Source organism: Balaenoptera acutorostrata, chromosome 8 (genome assembly GCF_949987535.1).
Source record: "Balaenoptera acutorostrata chromosome 8, mBalAcu1.1, whole genome shotgun sequence".
Classification (NCBI taxonomy): domain Eukaryota; kingdom Metazoa; phylum Chordata; class Mammalia; order Artiodactyla; family Balaenopteridae; genus Balaenoptera; species Balaenoptera acutorostrata.
This window is the reverse complement of record NC_080071.1, coordinates 59,195,635-59,211,335: the sequence shown is the minus strand read 5'-3', so window position 1 is coordinate 59,211,335 and position 15,701 is coordinate 59,195,635. Positions and strand designations below refer to the sequence as shown.

The 15,701-nt window shown below is 39.4% G+C and overlaps 1 protein-coding gene across 2 annotated transcripts in view; it reads left to right on the top strand.

Moving 5' to 3' along the window:
* KCTD18 (potassium channel tetramerization domain containing 18) overlaps positions 1-5,180 on the top strand; it is a 29,600-nt gene extending 24,420 nt beyond the window's left edge. Inside the window, exon 5 of one of the 2 annotated variants that reach the window (XM_057551961.1) lies at positions 3,559-5,180. In XM_057551961.1, coding sequence (XP_057407944.1) covers positions 3,559-4,066 — 508 coding nt within the window. In that variant the 3' untranslated portion in view covers positions 4,067-5,180. The remainder of the gene's footprint in view (positions 1-3,558) is intronic. The other variant, XM_007190491.2, reaches the window with a different exon arrangement.
* Positions 5,181-15,701: the final 10,521 nt, after the last annotated feature.

The window sequence follows — 15,701 nt, the reverse complement described above, 5'->3', positions numbered from 1 at the left end:
TGGAGCACAGCAAAGGGAGAGCATGAAGATGGTACCTGCTAGTCTTCATTCCCAGAGAGTGTTCCAGCAGGCTTCTAGATGTGTGTGTTAAATTAGACGGCTGCCCCTCAGGCCAGCACTTTTCTATCAGCAAGTGAGCTACTTTACTATTTAAGTCTGGGTGCAATTGGCCACCTTTGAACTGGGCCCTGGGGTGGGTGAATCTGAGCATGTGGACCCTGGAAGAGCTGTTTATCAGATTGCTATAGTTTGTGGGCCTCGGGACTTGAACCCTGTTGATTTTCAAAGTTAAATGTTTTGGGGGCTCATCTCTCAAGTGCATGTCTTAAAAACTGGGGAGCCCGATGTGGGGTTTGAATCTTTCCCTCCTCAGGGAGAAGATGCAGGTTTTGACTTTCTTCCTGGTTGCGGATTACTGCATTGGGGGACGGGTTTATGGCAAGATTGTGTTCCAGCTTCTCCTACCTGCTTCAATGTTGTTTTCTTCTCATTTGCCCAATATGTAGTTGTCACTCAGCTGGCCTTTAGGTTTTATTTAAGAGGAAATTGTTCCATTATGTAGCTATAGACTCAGTGTGTCCATGGGAGGAGGTGAGTTCGGTATCTTCCTATGTTGTCATCTTGAACTGGAAACAATCTATCAAATGGTTTTTATATCATATCAAAAATCATATGATCATCTCAATAGACGCAGAAGAGGTATTTGACAAAATTCAGCATCCATTTATGATAAAAATTCTCAACAGAGCAGGTATAGTGAGGATGTACCTCCACATAATAAAGCCTTATATGACAAGCCTACAGCAAACATACTCAGTGGTGAGAAGCTCAAAGCATTTCCTCTAAGATCAGGAACAAGATAAGGACCCCTACTCTCACTACTTTTACTAAACATAGTATTGGAAGTCCCAGCCAGAGCAATTAGGCAAGAAAAATAAATTAAAAATATCCATATTGGAAAGGAAGAAGTAAAACTGTCACTATTTGCAGATGACATGATATTATATATAGAAAACCCTAAATACTCCATCAAAAAACTGTTAGAACTAATAAACAAAATCAATACACAAAAATCTGTTGCATTTCTATATGCTAATAATGAACTATCAGAAAGAGAAATTAAGGAAATCCAGTTTATGGTTGCATCAAAAAGAATAAAATGCCTAGGAATAAATTTAACCAAGGAGATAATAAAAAACCTGTATGTTGAAAACTGTAAGTCATTAATGAAAGCAATTGAAGAAGACACAAATAAATGGAAAGATAGTCCCTATTCATGAATTGGAAGAATTAATATTATTAAAATGCCTGTATTACCCAAAGCAATATACAGATTCAGTGTGATCCCTATCAAAATTCCAATGACATTGTTCACAGAAGTAGGACGAACAATCCTAAAATATGTATGGAACCACAAAAGACCCTAAATAGCCAAAGCAATCTTGAGAAAGAAGAACAAAGCTGAAGGCATCATGCTCCCTGATTTCAAACTATATTACAAAGCTATAGTAATTTAAATGGTATGGTATTGGCATAAAAACAGACACACAGATCAGTGGAACAGAAGAGAGAGACCGGAAATAAACCCATACATATAGGCCAACTGATTTACAACAAAGGAGCCAAAAATATACGATGGGGAAAGGTGTCTTCAATAAACAGTGTTGGGAAAATTGGATATCCACATGCAAAAGAATGAAACTGGACCACTATCTTACACCATACTACACAAAAATTAACTCAAAATGGATTAAAGACTTGAATGTAAACCATAAAACTCCTAGAAGAAAAAATAGGTGGTAAGCTCCTTGACATAGGTCTTAGTGATGATCTTTTAATCTGACATGAAAAGCAACAGAAGCAAAAATAAACAAGTGGGACTACATCAAACTAAAAAAGCTTCTGCACAGCAAAGGAAACCATCAACAAAATGAAAAGGCAAAGTACTGGATGGTAGAAAATATTTGCAAATCATATATCTGATAAGGGGCTAATATCCAAAATATATAAAGAACTCATACAGCTCAATAGCAGAAAAACAAACAATCTGATTCAAATTGGACAGAAGATCTGAATAAACATTTTTCCAAAGAAGACATATAGATGACCAATGGGTACATGAAAAGATGCTCAACATCATTAATCATCAGGGAAATGCAAATCAAAACCACAATGAGATATCACCTCATGCTTGTTAGAATGGCTGTCATCAAAAAGACAGGAAATAAATGTTGGCAAGGATGTGGAAAAAAGGAACCGTTGTGCACTGTTAGTGGGAATGTAAATTGGTGCAGCCACTATGGAAAACAATATGAAAGTTCTTCAAAAAATTCTAAGTAGGACTAACATATGATCCAGCAATTCTAATTCTGGGTGTCTATCTAAAGAAAGCAAAAACACTAACTCATAAAGATATATGTACCCCCATGTTCATTGAAGCATTATTTACAATAGCCAAGATATAAAAACAACCTAAGTGTCCATTGATGGATGATGGTATAAAGAAATTGTGGTATGTGTGTGTGTGTGTGTGTGTGTGTATATATATATATGTATGTATATATTTGCAACAAATGGACCTTGAGGATATTATGCTAAGTGAAGTAAGTCAGACAGAGGAAGACAAATACCATATGAGCTTTTATGTGGAATCTTAAAAACAAACAAACAACAAACAAACAAAATCCAAAGCAAAAAAACAGGGAACTGATTGGTAGTTGCCAGAGGTGGCGGGGTGGGGGGGGCAGTGGGAGAAATGGGTGAACTGTTTTTTGTTTGTTTGTTTTAGTTTAAACAAAATGAATTAAAAATAAATTAAATAAGGTAAAACAGTGTTCCCACTTCAGGCTTTTTATAGTGAATGGCAACTCAGCTGAGGAATCTTTGAAGGTTTGTCCAATACTTCTCGAATTCAAAAAACATCTAACTGTACCATGAGTTCGACTATTCTAGCAGTTCCCAAAATGTGTTCCATAGCATGCTAATTTTACTGGGTGCCAAAGGGTGCATTACAGAATGATTGGGAAATATGGATTCAACAAAGCTAAACAGGTGTCTTTACTATAGAATCTTTAATTTGTTAATATAGAGTTTAAAGCTTTAGGAGGAGAATAAAATATGCAGTAGCATTTCTCAAGTTTATTTGTGAAACCCTTTTTTCCTCAGTAAATCTCTTGAAACTGCTATTCTGGGAAAAACAACTTGGGATACTCCTGGTTGTCCTCTGGATCACATCAGAATTTGTGAGAACTGAGTAATGTGTTGTGTAATTCCAGTGTAACGCTCCAAATTTTAACTTGCTGGTATTAACATTATGTGTGAGTTTGAAAGAGTGTATTCCAGTTGAAACAATCTTTTGTAAACTTGCTAATTTACTTATTGACCTTGGTGGGAGATGAGAGATGAGGTAGGTTGATACCTCTTGGCTCAAATTCTTGACGAAAACCTTTTTATTCACCCTTAAGGTAAACTTTGGAGACGTTTTCATTAGTTACTAAACCTGTAGATGCTGGTTTACAGGACCAGCTGGTTGACAAGAACCTGCTTCTCTATTTACAGGCGACTGATAGCGCCCAATGAAGAGGAAGATGAAGGCGTGAACTGTAAGACTGGTCCTAAGCCAGTCCGATTTTTGGGGCCTTCCACCAGCACCCAAATTAAAGTCAAGAACTCGGCTTCCGTCAGGGTGCCTCCGGCCAGTGCCCCGCAGCCCTGGTCCCGGGCATCCGTGAACCCGGCTGCAGGAGGAAGGGCAGCTCAGCGCTCTGCACCGTCAAAAGCCCCGTCCCCGGTGGGCACAGGGCTGCCCGGGCATCCCCAGGCTGCCCACGGGACCGGGGGTGCTGAGAACGGGGCCACGCACCCACCTCCAGCTAAGGTTCTGCTCTCCGACAAAAAGGCCACCCCGCACCGAGTGATAAAACTGAAGCGGACTCCCTTGTGCGCTGCGGGGCCTTCCCCGCCCGCCTGCCCCGCGGTCAGGCCGGAGGTGTCCCCAGAGCCGACCCCCGACGCCCCCAGCGCCCTGGGCGCGAGGACTGAGAACGGGCAGGGGCAGACCGATTGATGGAAACGGGGACTCAGGGTGTCCCGTTTGCCACTCCGAGCTTACAGCCAGTTTAATACAAATAAGCGGCACTCTTTCCCGATGCAGTCGGGATGAAAATTTATTTCTTTCTATTTAGGGTGAATTGTGTGAAGTAGGAATGGAGGAGGGAGACTGTAAGTGGTTGGGCCTATATTTACTTCTCATTTTCCCAATGTTTAAATTAATTGTCTAGGGACGGTTTTAATTTCAGGTTTTTTAATGTGTGTGGGCTTTTTTTTTTAAATGTTTAATTGGTATTAAGGCAACAAAACAGTAGAGCAAAATCATCCCTAGCAAGTCCACTTTGTTGCTGAAATAATTATAGATTTTAGGCACTTATTTAATGTTACTCACTGCAGCCCAGGGATAGGAGTGAGGTTTGGGCTTAGCTTTCAGTCTGGTGAAGTAGAGAGGGTGATATTAGTGCTTCCCTGTGCTATGTCCCAGATGGGGGGAGATTTGAGAGAAATGTAGATCAAGGTGAACTCCCTGCAGGGCACTCTCAGTCTCAAAAGGTAGCATGAAAAGAAATGATGGGGAGGGGAAAAAAAAGACAATAATTTGATATCACACTTTGACTCTCACTTAATGGAACAATTTTCTTTCCTAGATTGGCTTTTCTTACTCTTTTCCGTTAACAGATTTATTTATACCTTGCCAGAAGATTTCTTGGAATAAGAACTATATAACATGTCATGGAATGAATTGTTAAAATATTTTATTTTTCATTTGAGTAGTGAAGTTTTGAAAGTACTTTGAAGAGAAATGTATTAACTTTTTAACTAAAGTTAATATTTTTTTCAGAAATGACCATTAAAGAGTTATTCTGATTATACAATATGATTTTTTATGCATAAAATTTCCACATAACTTGAATTTAATATTTTAAAACAGAGTATTTTGATTAATCTATTTTTTCACAACTATTCAGTTGTATGTGTTTACACGTACATGTTATGTTTTATAATTGGATCACATATTTCTGTCTTCAGTGAGCAGTATGCCATCAGTGTGTTAAAAATAAGTTTATAAAGCAGGGTACTTTTTACTCAGTGCTTAGCATTGTACTTGTACTGGTTTAAAAGAGTAAAGTAAATATACTCAAAACATTACTTTTTACAAAATAAAAAAAACCTTTCTGTAAAAAGTGACACTTTTCTGTGACTGTACTTATTTTTAAGCCTTGGAGCCCTTTAGTAGTTTGAAAGCTTGTTCGTTTATATAGGTTATCTATTTCTGCTCACAAAATTGCTTTCTTGTCTAGTTAATGTATGACATCGTTAAACCGATTTTGGATAACTATCCAAATACCAGCAGCCTTTTTAAAATAAGTGGTTTATTTGGCTAGAAAAAGTGAATATTTAAAACTAAAGATTCATGAATGATAGTCCCCTGGGGAATATATAAAATATTCAGTCACCTTGAAAAATACTATTACATAGAATCCAGGTCTTCTGAAAATTAAAGACCATAGTGAGTTTGAGAACTTCCATTTAGGATATTATTGGCATTGCTTGATCTACAACATTTTGAATTGCTGATTCATGTAAGAAAATTTTATACTAATAGACGTGTATTTTACACATAATAAACATTTGTCTGGAAAGGAAACATGTTGAAGGTTAATCATGGTTGATTCAGTCAACAGCCTGCATTTCTTTGCATCAAGTAGTTTAAGGGACGTCTATTGAGCACATTTGGCCTTTATAAGAGGAGAGTTTTTGGAATAACTATTGGGCCATGGTTCAGCTGAGGTGGAAAGGGACAAACCATCCCTTATGGGTATCAGGAGTCAAAATCAATTTCAGAATGCTCCAGTAACTTGAACATTACTTTATTTGGGTGTGGTTCCCTGGGGATTAGGTTCATTTCGCATGAAGACACATTTTTCCTAATACCAGACTCTGTGAACATTAAGAGTTGGTAACTCATCATAACCCATTGGTCTTCCTGGAAAATAAACATTTTTTTAAAGGAAAGCATGCTTTATAAACAGTGATTCAGTGTCATTACTTTGGAAAAGTAGGTTTGTGCAGTTGTTGGATCAGAGGACGCAACAGAAATTCTGAATGGTGAGTAGAGTATTTAGGTATTGCTCATATAAAAAAAGATAATTGACTATGCCCTTCCAGGCAATCTGTGTTGAAAACTGGTTTGCCCTGGTTAAAACCGGTTAATTATAAGGTGGAGAGGCTAAGGCTGGCAGTAGGAATCTACTGAAGGATTTGTTTCATTTGTATTTTTAAATAATAAGTTTTTGTTTCAATATTGCTTTATGTTAGTTTATGAAGTATTTTCATATATTTTATTTCACTGTGTTCAGTTTGCTTTTTAGTTTCAGAACAACATAATGAAGGTAGTCTTTTCCAGTCCTTTAGAGATCGAGAAAATGAGGTTCAGTAATGTAAAGGCTGTACAGTAATGACCGCCCCTCCACACACACATTTTAGCCACGTAATCTAATTTCACAGAATGCCACAGCAGCACTGATCAAAGGAAAAGCCAGAGGGAGGAAGTAGATGTCAAATTGTGGATTTGTTTAATATTTAAAGTCTTTGAACAGGAAGGTATTATGGTATTAGATCACATGTCTGTCTTCTACTAGAGAGCGACTCTGCCACCTCTGTACTTGCAATGCCTGGTACACAGTAGGCCTCCAGTAAATTGCTGACAGGGCAACACTCCCTCCCCCAATTATTTTATAAACTGTATCTGGTAGCGGTCTTCGGGGGCGCAGAAACTGGTTTCCGACTTTGCAAAATGTATCCTGTCAGAACAAAGGAGATGCTGGCGGAAATCCCTTAATTTGGTGATTGTTGCTAATGACCACAATTACCGTTAGTAATGACCGTAACAGTTATATAACTTGTCAAGTTGTTCAGAGACATGGCTCATGAGACCCCAGAGAGGTCAGACAGATACTGCCTGACTTCTGAGAAAGGAAAAAAGCAGTCTGGCCCCTCTCCTCCTGCTTTACTGCCCCTGCTAGACTTGCTGATGCAATTTCTTTTTCATTCACAGACTGAATCCTATTGCTTCCTTAGCGAGTGCTAACATTGAAAAAATTGTTGATTCACTTCCCAATCTATGGTTAAATACAGTGTAATTATTATCAACTATACTTTGATTTCTAAAGAAGGAATTAATGTACAAGCATATTTGGCTTTCCCTGAGAAATTGTTCATAGAAGAATTTTTATTTAAATAGCATTTTGAATGTGCACAAAAATTTGTGGTAGTAAATTGTTCAGTAAAGGGAAAAATGCTAACATTTATATGAATATGAGGTGCCTTATAAAGGATTGCTTTATTTATACCTGCAATCCCTTTGAACAGCTTTAATCTACGTTTGGTAGGATGTTGGTTAGAAACTAAGTAGAAAATATGAACTTAATAAAATAAAGGGAAAGAGCTTTTACTATAGCAAATGAAAAATATTTTAAAATGATTTACATATGTGTATTCCTAAGTTAACCAGGAACTTTTTAATTATGGAAAATACTGTCATTTTCCCATATGCTGAAACTCTCCCTTGGAAACTGTCAACAAGTTGCTGAATTCCTCAGCCAGTGAGGAGTGGATGAGTGATTCTTTGTCGAGGGCTGCAGTTTTCACTCAGATGAAATCAAATGCAGGATTTCAAGCATGTAGTACAGCCAGAAAAGGAAACATCATGAATAACTAACAGAAAAAAAGATTGGTTTCCAGCTGTTTTCAGAATTTCATATCCACGGAATTTGGTTGGTGGAGCAGCCAAAGAACCGTTTTCACTTATAGTCCTGTCAGCCTCATGAGCTACACATGGTTTATATTGTTACAGAAAAGCTAATTTTTCTTTGTTCACATGTGTTGCCTCAGACAGCCCATACACATTTCATATTTGCTGGCTAGACCCTTCCTGATGTAAGCTGTGGCTGAGACAAACAGAATTTTACAGTAACTGTCAATCAATATTCTGTCCTACTCGTTTATTTAGCAACTTTTCATTTTATAATGGTGCTTCTCATACTTTCCTTTCTTTTACCCTAAAACCTTCATTACCTTAGTAAAATTGTGCTCAGCTACAGGAATGAATCTGAGGGCCTGAAGCTTAGAAGAGAAACTTGTTTTAAACAGCACTTTATGGAAAGAAAGAGATTGGAAAAAGTTGGAAAGGTTGGCTAAAGTTGGAAAAAGACAAATATTGCTTCCTTCTGCAAAGATTTCTTAAAAATTTGGACATTCTGCTTCAATAGCAGCTCTTTCAAGAACTTATGCCCTAACTTCTTGGTTTGGAAGATGTGGGAACCCAGCTTCTATGTAGATGACATGAATAGCCCAAGGACATCAGAAATTGTACATTTAGACTCCAGCTGTGGGCCAGACAGTCTGGATTTGATGACATAGGCTGAACCAACCAGGAACCCAGCGTAGCTGGAGGAACAAGGCACAATGTCTCTGCTCATCCCCTGTTTCTGTTTTCTTTCTCCAAAGCCCCTGGACCCTCCAGATCAGGGTTTTTCAACTGTGACACTATTGACAGTTTGGACTGGATAATTCTTTACTGAGGACGACTGTACTGTGCACTGTAGGATATTGAGCAACATCCCTGCCCCAGTTGTGACAATCAAAATGTCTCCAGACTTTTCCAAATGTCTCCTGGGGTTGTGGGGTGGACACAAAATCGATTACCCCCAGTTGAGAACCATTGCACTAGCTGGGTGACTTAACCTGAGCAAAATACTGGTAACTATTTCTCCTAATTGGGGGGTGTGGATGAGTAAGAGAACATTAGAGCTGTCAATCACAGGCAGGAGTGGAACCCTGGGAACTGAGGGGGAGGATGGTACTAAAGGAAGGATGTCTCAGGCCTGCCAATTAAAGAATTCGATCCTGTTAGCTCTCACTTACATTTCTGGTTTTGGTGTAATCTTAGAAACATTTTTGTTTGCTGTTCTAACCAAGCAACTATCTAATAAAAACTAAGATGTACCCTTCTAAGCCCTTTATATGTTAACTTATTTAATACAGCAACCCTATAATGTAGGTATATTATTATTATCCCCATTTTTCAGATGGAGAAACTGAAGCACAGAGGGGTTTGGTAAGCTGCCTTGCATCTAGTACGAGGCAAGGGCAGCATTCACGTGTATGTCATCTTCCTCGAGTCCAGGCCTTTAAGCACTATTTTAGGCCCCTTCTTATAGGAGCTTGACATTCCTCCCAGAGATGAGCTAGCCAGGACTTAGAGCATTTGTGTGCCTCATAGCTATGACTTATTTATCAAATACTGTTCTAAGGGTATGCCAGGTATCAACTCTTTGCCTCTTGGTTCCAAATCTACTCTTCACTGCCCTGCTGTGATCCTGGAGCTGGACTCCCTAAGCACTTCCCTTTAGCCAGCTGGCTTTGTCACTGGAGGGACACTGCAGCAGGAGGGGGCTTTTTCCTGGTTCCGTGAGTGTCCCTGTGTTCTTGCTCCTGCAACGAGTGCTCGGTTGGGGTGTGGGAACCCCAGCGGGCCCAAGTTTCAGCAGCAGCAGCTCCCCGTCCCGTGGGTCTCCTGGCTGGCTCCCCAGATAATTCAACAACACTCCTGCAGGAAGCTTCCTGGCAAGTTTTGCTGGCGCCCCAGCAGGATTCCCAGTGGGTTCCGTGGCACCCCTGCAGGTGGCCCCCTGGTGAGTCGGCCAGCTCCTCCGGGGAAAGCTCCTCGGTTCTCCAGTGCCCTGGGGGGCGGGGCTTCTCCCTTGCCAGTACTTCAGGGGGCTTCTTGGCCTCTACTGGGGCCACAGGGACACCCTCCCTCACAAGGTCAGAGTCTCAGCCTTGGGGGCAGGGGTGGGTGGGAGCAGAGAGTTCTCCCAAACTTGTTCTTTCCTCTGCCTCAAGCTTGAGTAATAGCCATCCCAGTACCTGTATTCCTGTTTTCTTTAGTAGCTAATCCCCTTACTAATTATTACTTCATATATACTTACATTTCTCTCTCTATAAAGCTTCCCCGTATAAATTTATAAAGTGTCTCCACTCACATTACTCTGTGGCTACTGTCTCCCTACAAAGTACCAGGCATTACTCCAAGTGCTTTGCAAGGATTAACTTATTCAATCCTTGCAACAATCCTTCGAGGTAGGTATGGTTATTTGTCCCATTTACCCGTGGAGAAACGGAGGTATTGAGATGTTTAGAAACGTGTTTACACAGCCAGCAGGTGGTGAGGCCCAGTGTGAATCCAGGCAGTCTGCACCAGGGTCGGAACTTTAGCTGCTGCTCTCTTCCCACCTTCTCTAGAATTGACGTACTGGATTATTTTGCACGAGCCACTTAGAGTCCAGAATTTTCTAGGGGTATTAGAGAAATACTAGGGGTCATTCTTTCATAGCTGCTCTCTCTTCCTTGTATTTACTGAGTACCTACTGTGTGTCAGGCATTAGCAGAGGGGTAATGACATTATTGGCCACCTTGATGACAATAATTTACAAAAAGTGTGTGTTCTCTCAAAAGGCTAGGAATACGTAAATCTAACTCAAACTTAAGTTAAAAAAATAGAATAGTTTTCTGTTTTAGACAGGAAGTGCTTTTTTTTTTGAAGCTGAAAAAGAATTTATTTAATTAATTAATTAATTTTTTTATTGGCAAATTTTTCTTTTTATACAGCAGGTTCTTATTAGTCATCAATTTTATACACATCAGTGAATACATGTCAATCCCAATCGCCCGTTTCATCAAACCACCACCTCCACCCCCCTGCCGCTTTCCCCCCTTGGTGTCCATATGTTTGTTCTCTACATCTGTGTCTCAATTTCTGCCCTGCACACCAGTTCATCTATATCATTTTTCTAGGTTCCACATATATGCGTTAATATACGATATTTGTTTTTCTCTTTCTGACTTACTTCACTCTGTATGACAGTCTCTAGATCCATCCACGTCTCAACAAATGACGCAATTTCGTTCCTTTTTATAGCTGAGTAATATTCCATTATATATATGTACCACATCTTCTTTATCCATTTGTCTGTCGATGGGCATTTAGGTTGCTTCCATGACCTAGCTATTGTAAATAGTGCTGCAATGAACATTAGGGTGCATGTGTCTTTTTGAATTATGGTTTTCTCTGGGTATATGCTCAGTAGTGGGATTGCTGGATCATATTGACAATTCTATTTTTAGATTTTTAAGGAACCTCCATACTGTTCTCCATAGTGGCTGTATCAATTTACATTCTCACCAACAGTGCAAGAGGGTTCCCTTTTCTCCACACCCTCTCCAGCATTTGTTGTCTGTAGATTTTCTGATGATGCCCATTCTAACTGGTGTGAGGTGATACCCTCATTGTAGTTTTGATTTTCATTTCTCTAATAATCAGTGATGTTGAGCAGCTTTTCATGTGCTTCTTGGCAATCTGTATGTCTTCTCTGGAGAAATATCTATTTAGGTTTTCTGCCATTTTTGGATTGGGTTGTTTGTTTTTTTAATATTGAGCTGCATGAGCTGTTTATATATTTTGGAGATTAATCCTTTATCCGTTGATTCGTTTGCAAATACTTTCTCCCATTCTGAGGGTTGTCTTTTCGTCTTGTTTGTAGTTTCCTTTGCTGTGCTTTTAAGTTTCACTAGGTCCCATTTGTTTATTTTTGTTTTTATTTCCATTACTCTAGGAGGTGGATCAAAAAAGATCTTGCTGTGATTTATGTCAAAGAGTGTTCTTCCTATGTTTTCCTCTAAGAGTTTTATAGTGTCCAGTCTTACATTTAGGTCTCAAATCCATTTTGAGATTATTTTTGTGTATGGTGTTAGGGAGTGTTCTAATTGCATTCTTTTACATGTAGCTGTCCAGTTTTCCCAGCACCACTGATTGAAGAGACTGTCTTTTCTCCATTGTATATCCTTGCCTCCTTTGTCATAGATTAGTTGACCATAGGTGCGTGGGTTTATCTCTGGGCTTTCTATCCTGTTCCATTGATCTATATTTCTGTTTTTGTGCCAGTACCATATTGTCTTGATGACTGTAGCTTTGTAGTATAGTCTGAACTCAGGGAGTCTGATTCCTCCAGCTCTGTTTTTTTCCCTCAAGACTGCTTTGGCTATTTGGGGTCTTTTGTGTCTCCATACAAATTTTAAGATTTTTTGTTCTAGTTCTGTAAAAAATGCCATTGGTAATTTGATAGGGATTGCCTTGAATCTGTAGATTGCTTTGGGTAGTATAGTCATTTCCACAATATTGATTCTTCCAATCCAAGAACATGGTATATCTCTCCATCTGTTTGTATCATTTTTAATTTCTTTCATCAGTGTCTTATAGTTTTCTGCATACAGGTGTTTTGTCTCCTTAGGTAGGTTTATTCCTAGGTATTTTATTCTTTTTGTTGCAATGGTAAATGGGAGTGTTTCCTTAATTTCTCTTTCAGATTTTTCATCATTAGTGTATAGGAATGCAAGAGATTTCTGTGCATTAATTTTGTATCCTGCAACTTTACCAAATTCATTGATAGTTCTAGTAGTTAAGGTGGCATCTTTAGGATTCTCTATTTATAGTATCATGTCATCTGCAGTGACAGTTTTACTTCTTCTTTTCCAATTTGTATTCCTTTTATTTCTTTTTCTTCTCTGATTGCCATAGCTAGGACTTCCAAAACTATGTTGAATAATAGTGGTGAATTATTGTTATATCTTCTTCTTGGATTGATTCCTTGATCATTATGTAGTGCCCTCCTTGTCTCTTGTAACATTCTTTATTTTAAAGTCTATTTTATCTGATATGAGTATTGCTACTCCAGCTTTCTTTTGATTTCCATTTGCATGGAATATCTTTCTCCATCCCCTCACTTTCAGTCTGTATGTGTCCCTAGTCTGAAGTGGTTCTCTTGTAGACAGCATATATATGGGTCTTGTTTTTGTATCCATTCAGCAAGCCTGTGTCTTTTGGTTGGAGCATTTAATCCATTCACGTTTAAGGTAATTATTGATATGTATGTTCCTATGACCATTTCCTTAACTGTTTTGGGTTTGTTTCTGTAGGTCCTTTTCTTCTCTTGTGTTTCCCACTTAGAGAAGTTCCTTTAGCATTTGTTGTAGAGCTGGTTTGGTGGTGCTGAATTCTCTTAGCTTTTGCTTGTTTGTAAAGCTTTTGATCTCTCCATCGAAACTGAATGAGATCCTTGCTGGGTAGAGTAATCTTGGTTGTAGGTTCTTCCCTTTCATCACTTTAATATATCATGCCCCTCCCTTCTGGCTTGTAGAGTTTCTGCTGAGAAATCAGCTGTTAACCTTATGGGAGTTCCCTTGTATATTATTTGTCGGTTTTCCCTGGATGCTTTCAATAATTTTTCTTTGTCTTTAATTTTTGTCCATTTGAATTCTATGTGTCTCAACGTGTTTCTACTTGGGTTTATCCTGTATGGGACTCTCTGCACTTCCTTGACTTGGGTGGCTACTTCCTTTCCCATGTTAGGGAAGTTTTGGACTATAATCTCTTCAAATGTTTTCTCGGGTCCTTTCTCTCTCTCTTCTCCTTCTGGGACCCCTATAATGCAAATGTTGTTGTGTTTAATGTTGTCCCAGAGGTCTCTTAGGCTGTCTTCATTTCTTTTCTTTCTTTTTTCTTTATTCTGTTCCACAGCAGTGAATTCCACCGTTCTGTCTTCCAGGTCACTTATCCGTTCTTCTGCCTCAGTTATTCTACTATTGATTCCTTCTAGTGTATTTTTCATTTCAGTTATTGTATTGTTCATCTCTGTTAGTTTGTTCTCAAATTCTTCTAGGTCTTTGTTAAACATTTCTTGCATCTTCTCGATCTTTTCCTCCATTCTTTTTCTGAGGTCCTGGATCATCTTCACTATCATTATTCTGAATTATTTTTCTGGAAGGTTTCCTATCTCCACTTCATTTAGTTGTTTTTCTGGGGTTTTATGTTGTTCCTTCATCTGGTACATAGCCCTCTGCCTTTTCATCTTGTCTGTCTTTCTGTGAATGTGGTTTTTGTTCCACAAGCTGCACGATTGTAGTTCTTGCTTCTGCTGTCTGCCTGGCCCGTGGTCCCCAGGGCTGTCGTGGCTTTGGCTGCTGAGGCCCCTCCAGAGCCGGCAGCCTTAGTGAAGCTGCCCTCCCCTCAGGCTCCAGGGCAGTTCAGTGACGGCGGAGGGAAGAGACCCCGAGCCAGGAATTCCAACTCTGCGGAAACGCGGGCTCCATTCTGGGCGCAGGGGGTGGGACCACTCCAGGAAGTGCTTTTTTACACTTACTTTCTGTACAGAGTCTTTGGTCCTGGTTGCAGTCATGGTTCTGAAATATATATATATATATATATTTTTTTTTTGCCAGAATCTACATACTCTCTCAAGCAAATAAATTTGCCATTGAATTTATGTATTCTCTAAAAACTGTGTGCAGTAATTTCTCCTGTGAAACTTGAACTTAGTGGTAGCACTGAAAACTCTTCTGAGCTGTAGAGTTCACAAACAAGGGGGCTTCTGAAAATCCATCACCAAAAACAATTTGTGAGAAACTTGTGTGTTTCTCAGATAGCATGACTGGGTGCAGATGGGAGTTCCTTTGCCTGAGGGGCTGCTGTAATGAGATTAAACTCTGGTTTGGGCTGATCTGCCTCCAAGGCTTGGGGACTTGGTTCTTGGAAACAAAGAACAGACAGAAAACTCCTTTAGGAGTTATAAAGGTTTGTTGGGAATAGGATGAAAAAAAAGTCCTTTTAACGGTTTGCAATGAATAGTATTAAAATTGTGCCTCAAATTCTTGAGCTAACAAGGGAAATCCTGGGACCTAGCCACTCTTAATATTTTTTCTCACCAAATTAGATCAGTTAAGATGGCTCAGTGCTTTCAGGAAAATGCAAGAGCAATGTATTAATCAGTTGAATAATTATTATTTATTATTATTATCTTTTGCTATTTTATGGTTTGTTTAGGAAATTTGGGAGTGACTGTTTCTTTCTCCTTTGCTTCATTTTTTTGGCACCTGGGGGCAATCTGGAATCCTAGCCCACCTGTGCCTGAATTTTAGGTATAGGCTCTGAAGCAAGTGTGGTTAAAAAAAAGGTGCCATTACATATTTTATGGATGCTGCCACGAGAATGTCTGCTGAGAAATGAAAATGTTACCATCTCCAGACACAAGAGGGCACTCTAAACAGAGCGTAGGATACAGCATCAAAAGGGAGGGATGGAGGGAAGGAGGAAGCTTAGTCAGAGGTACTGTTGAATTCAGGCATCTCCCTAGCTGTCTCCGTTGTTCTCCCTTCTCCCTGCCCCTCACCTCACCCCACCCCCGCCTTGCCCTAGGAAAAGAACTGTCCAGGCCTTGGATTCCCTCTTCTCATGGTTAAATCGAGATGGAGGCTTTCAGAGTCAGAATTCCCAAATCTCTTACTTCAGTAAAAATCTGCATGTCTAATCTACATGTCTAAAAATCTGCAGCTAATCTGCAAAGCAGAGTTAGCTTTCCTCTGCTAACTTTCCCCACTAACCTCATTTGATGTTGCTTCCCTGATAATGTTAAATTAAAATCTCGTTTTCTGATGCCAGCAGAATTGAACTGAGCTCGAAATTGGATATAGTATGGGTTTCTTATTTCTTCCCCACAAACTCTTGTATGGCCTTTATTGTGGGTGAATTTTGCACC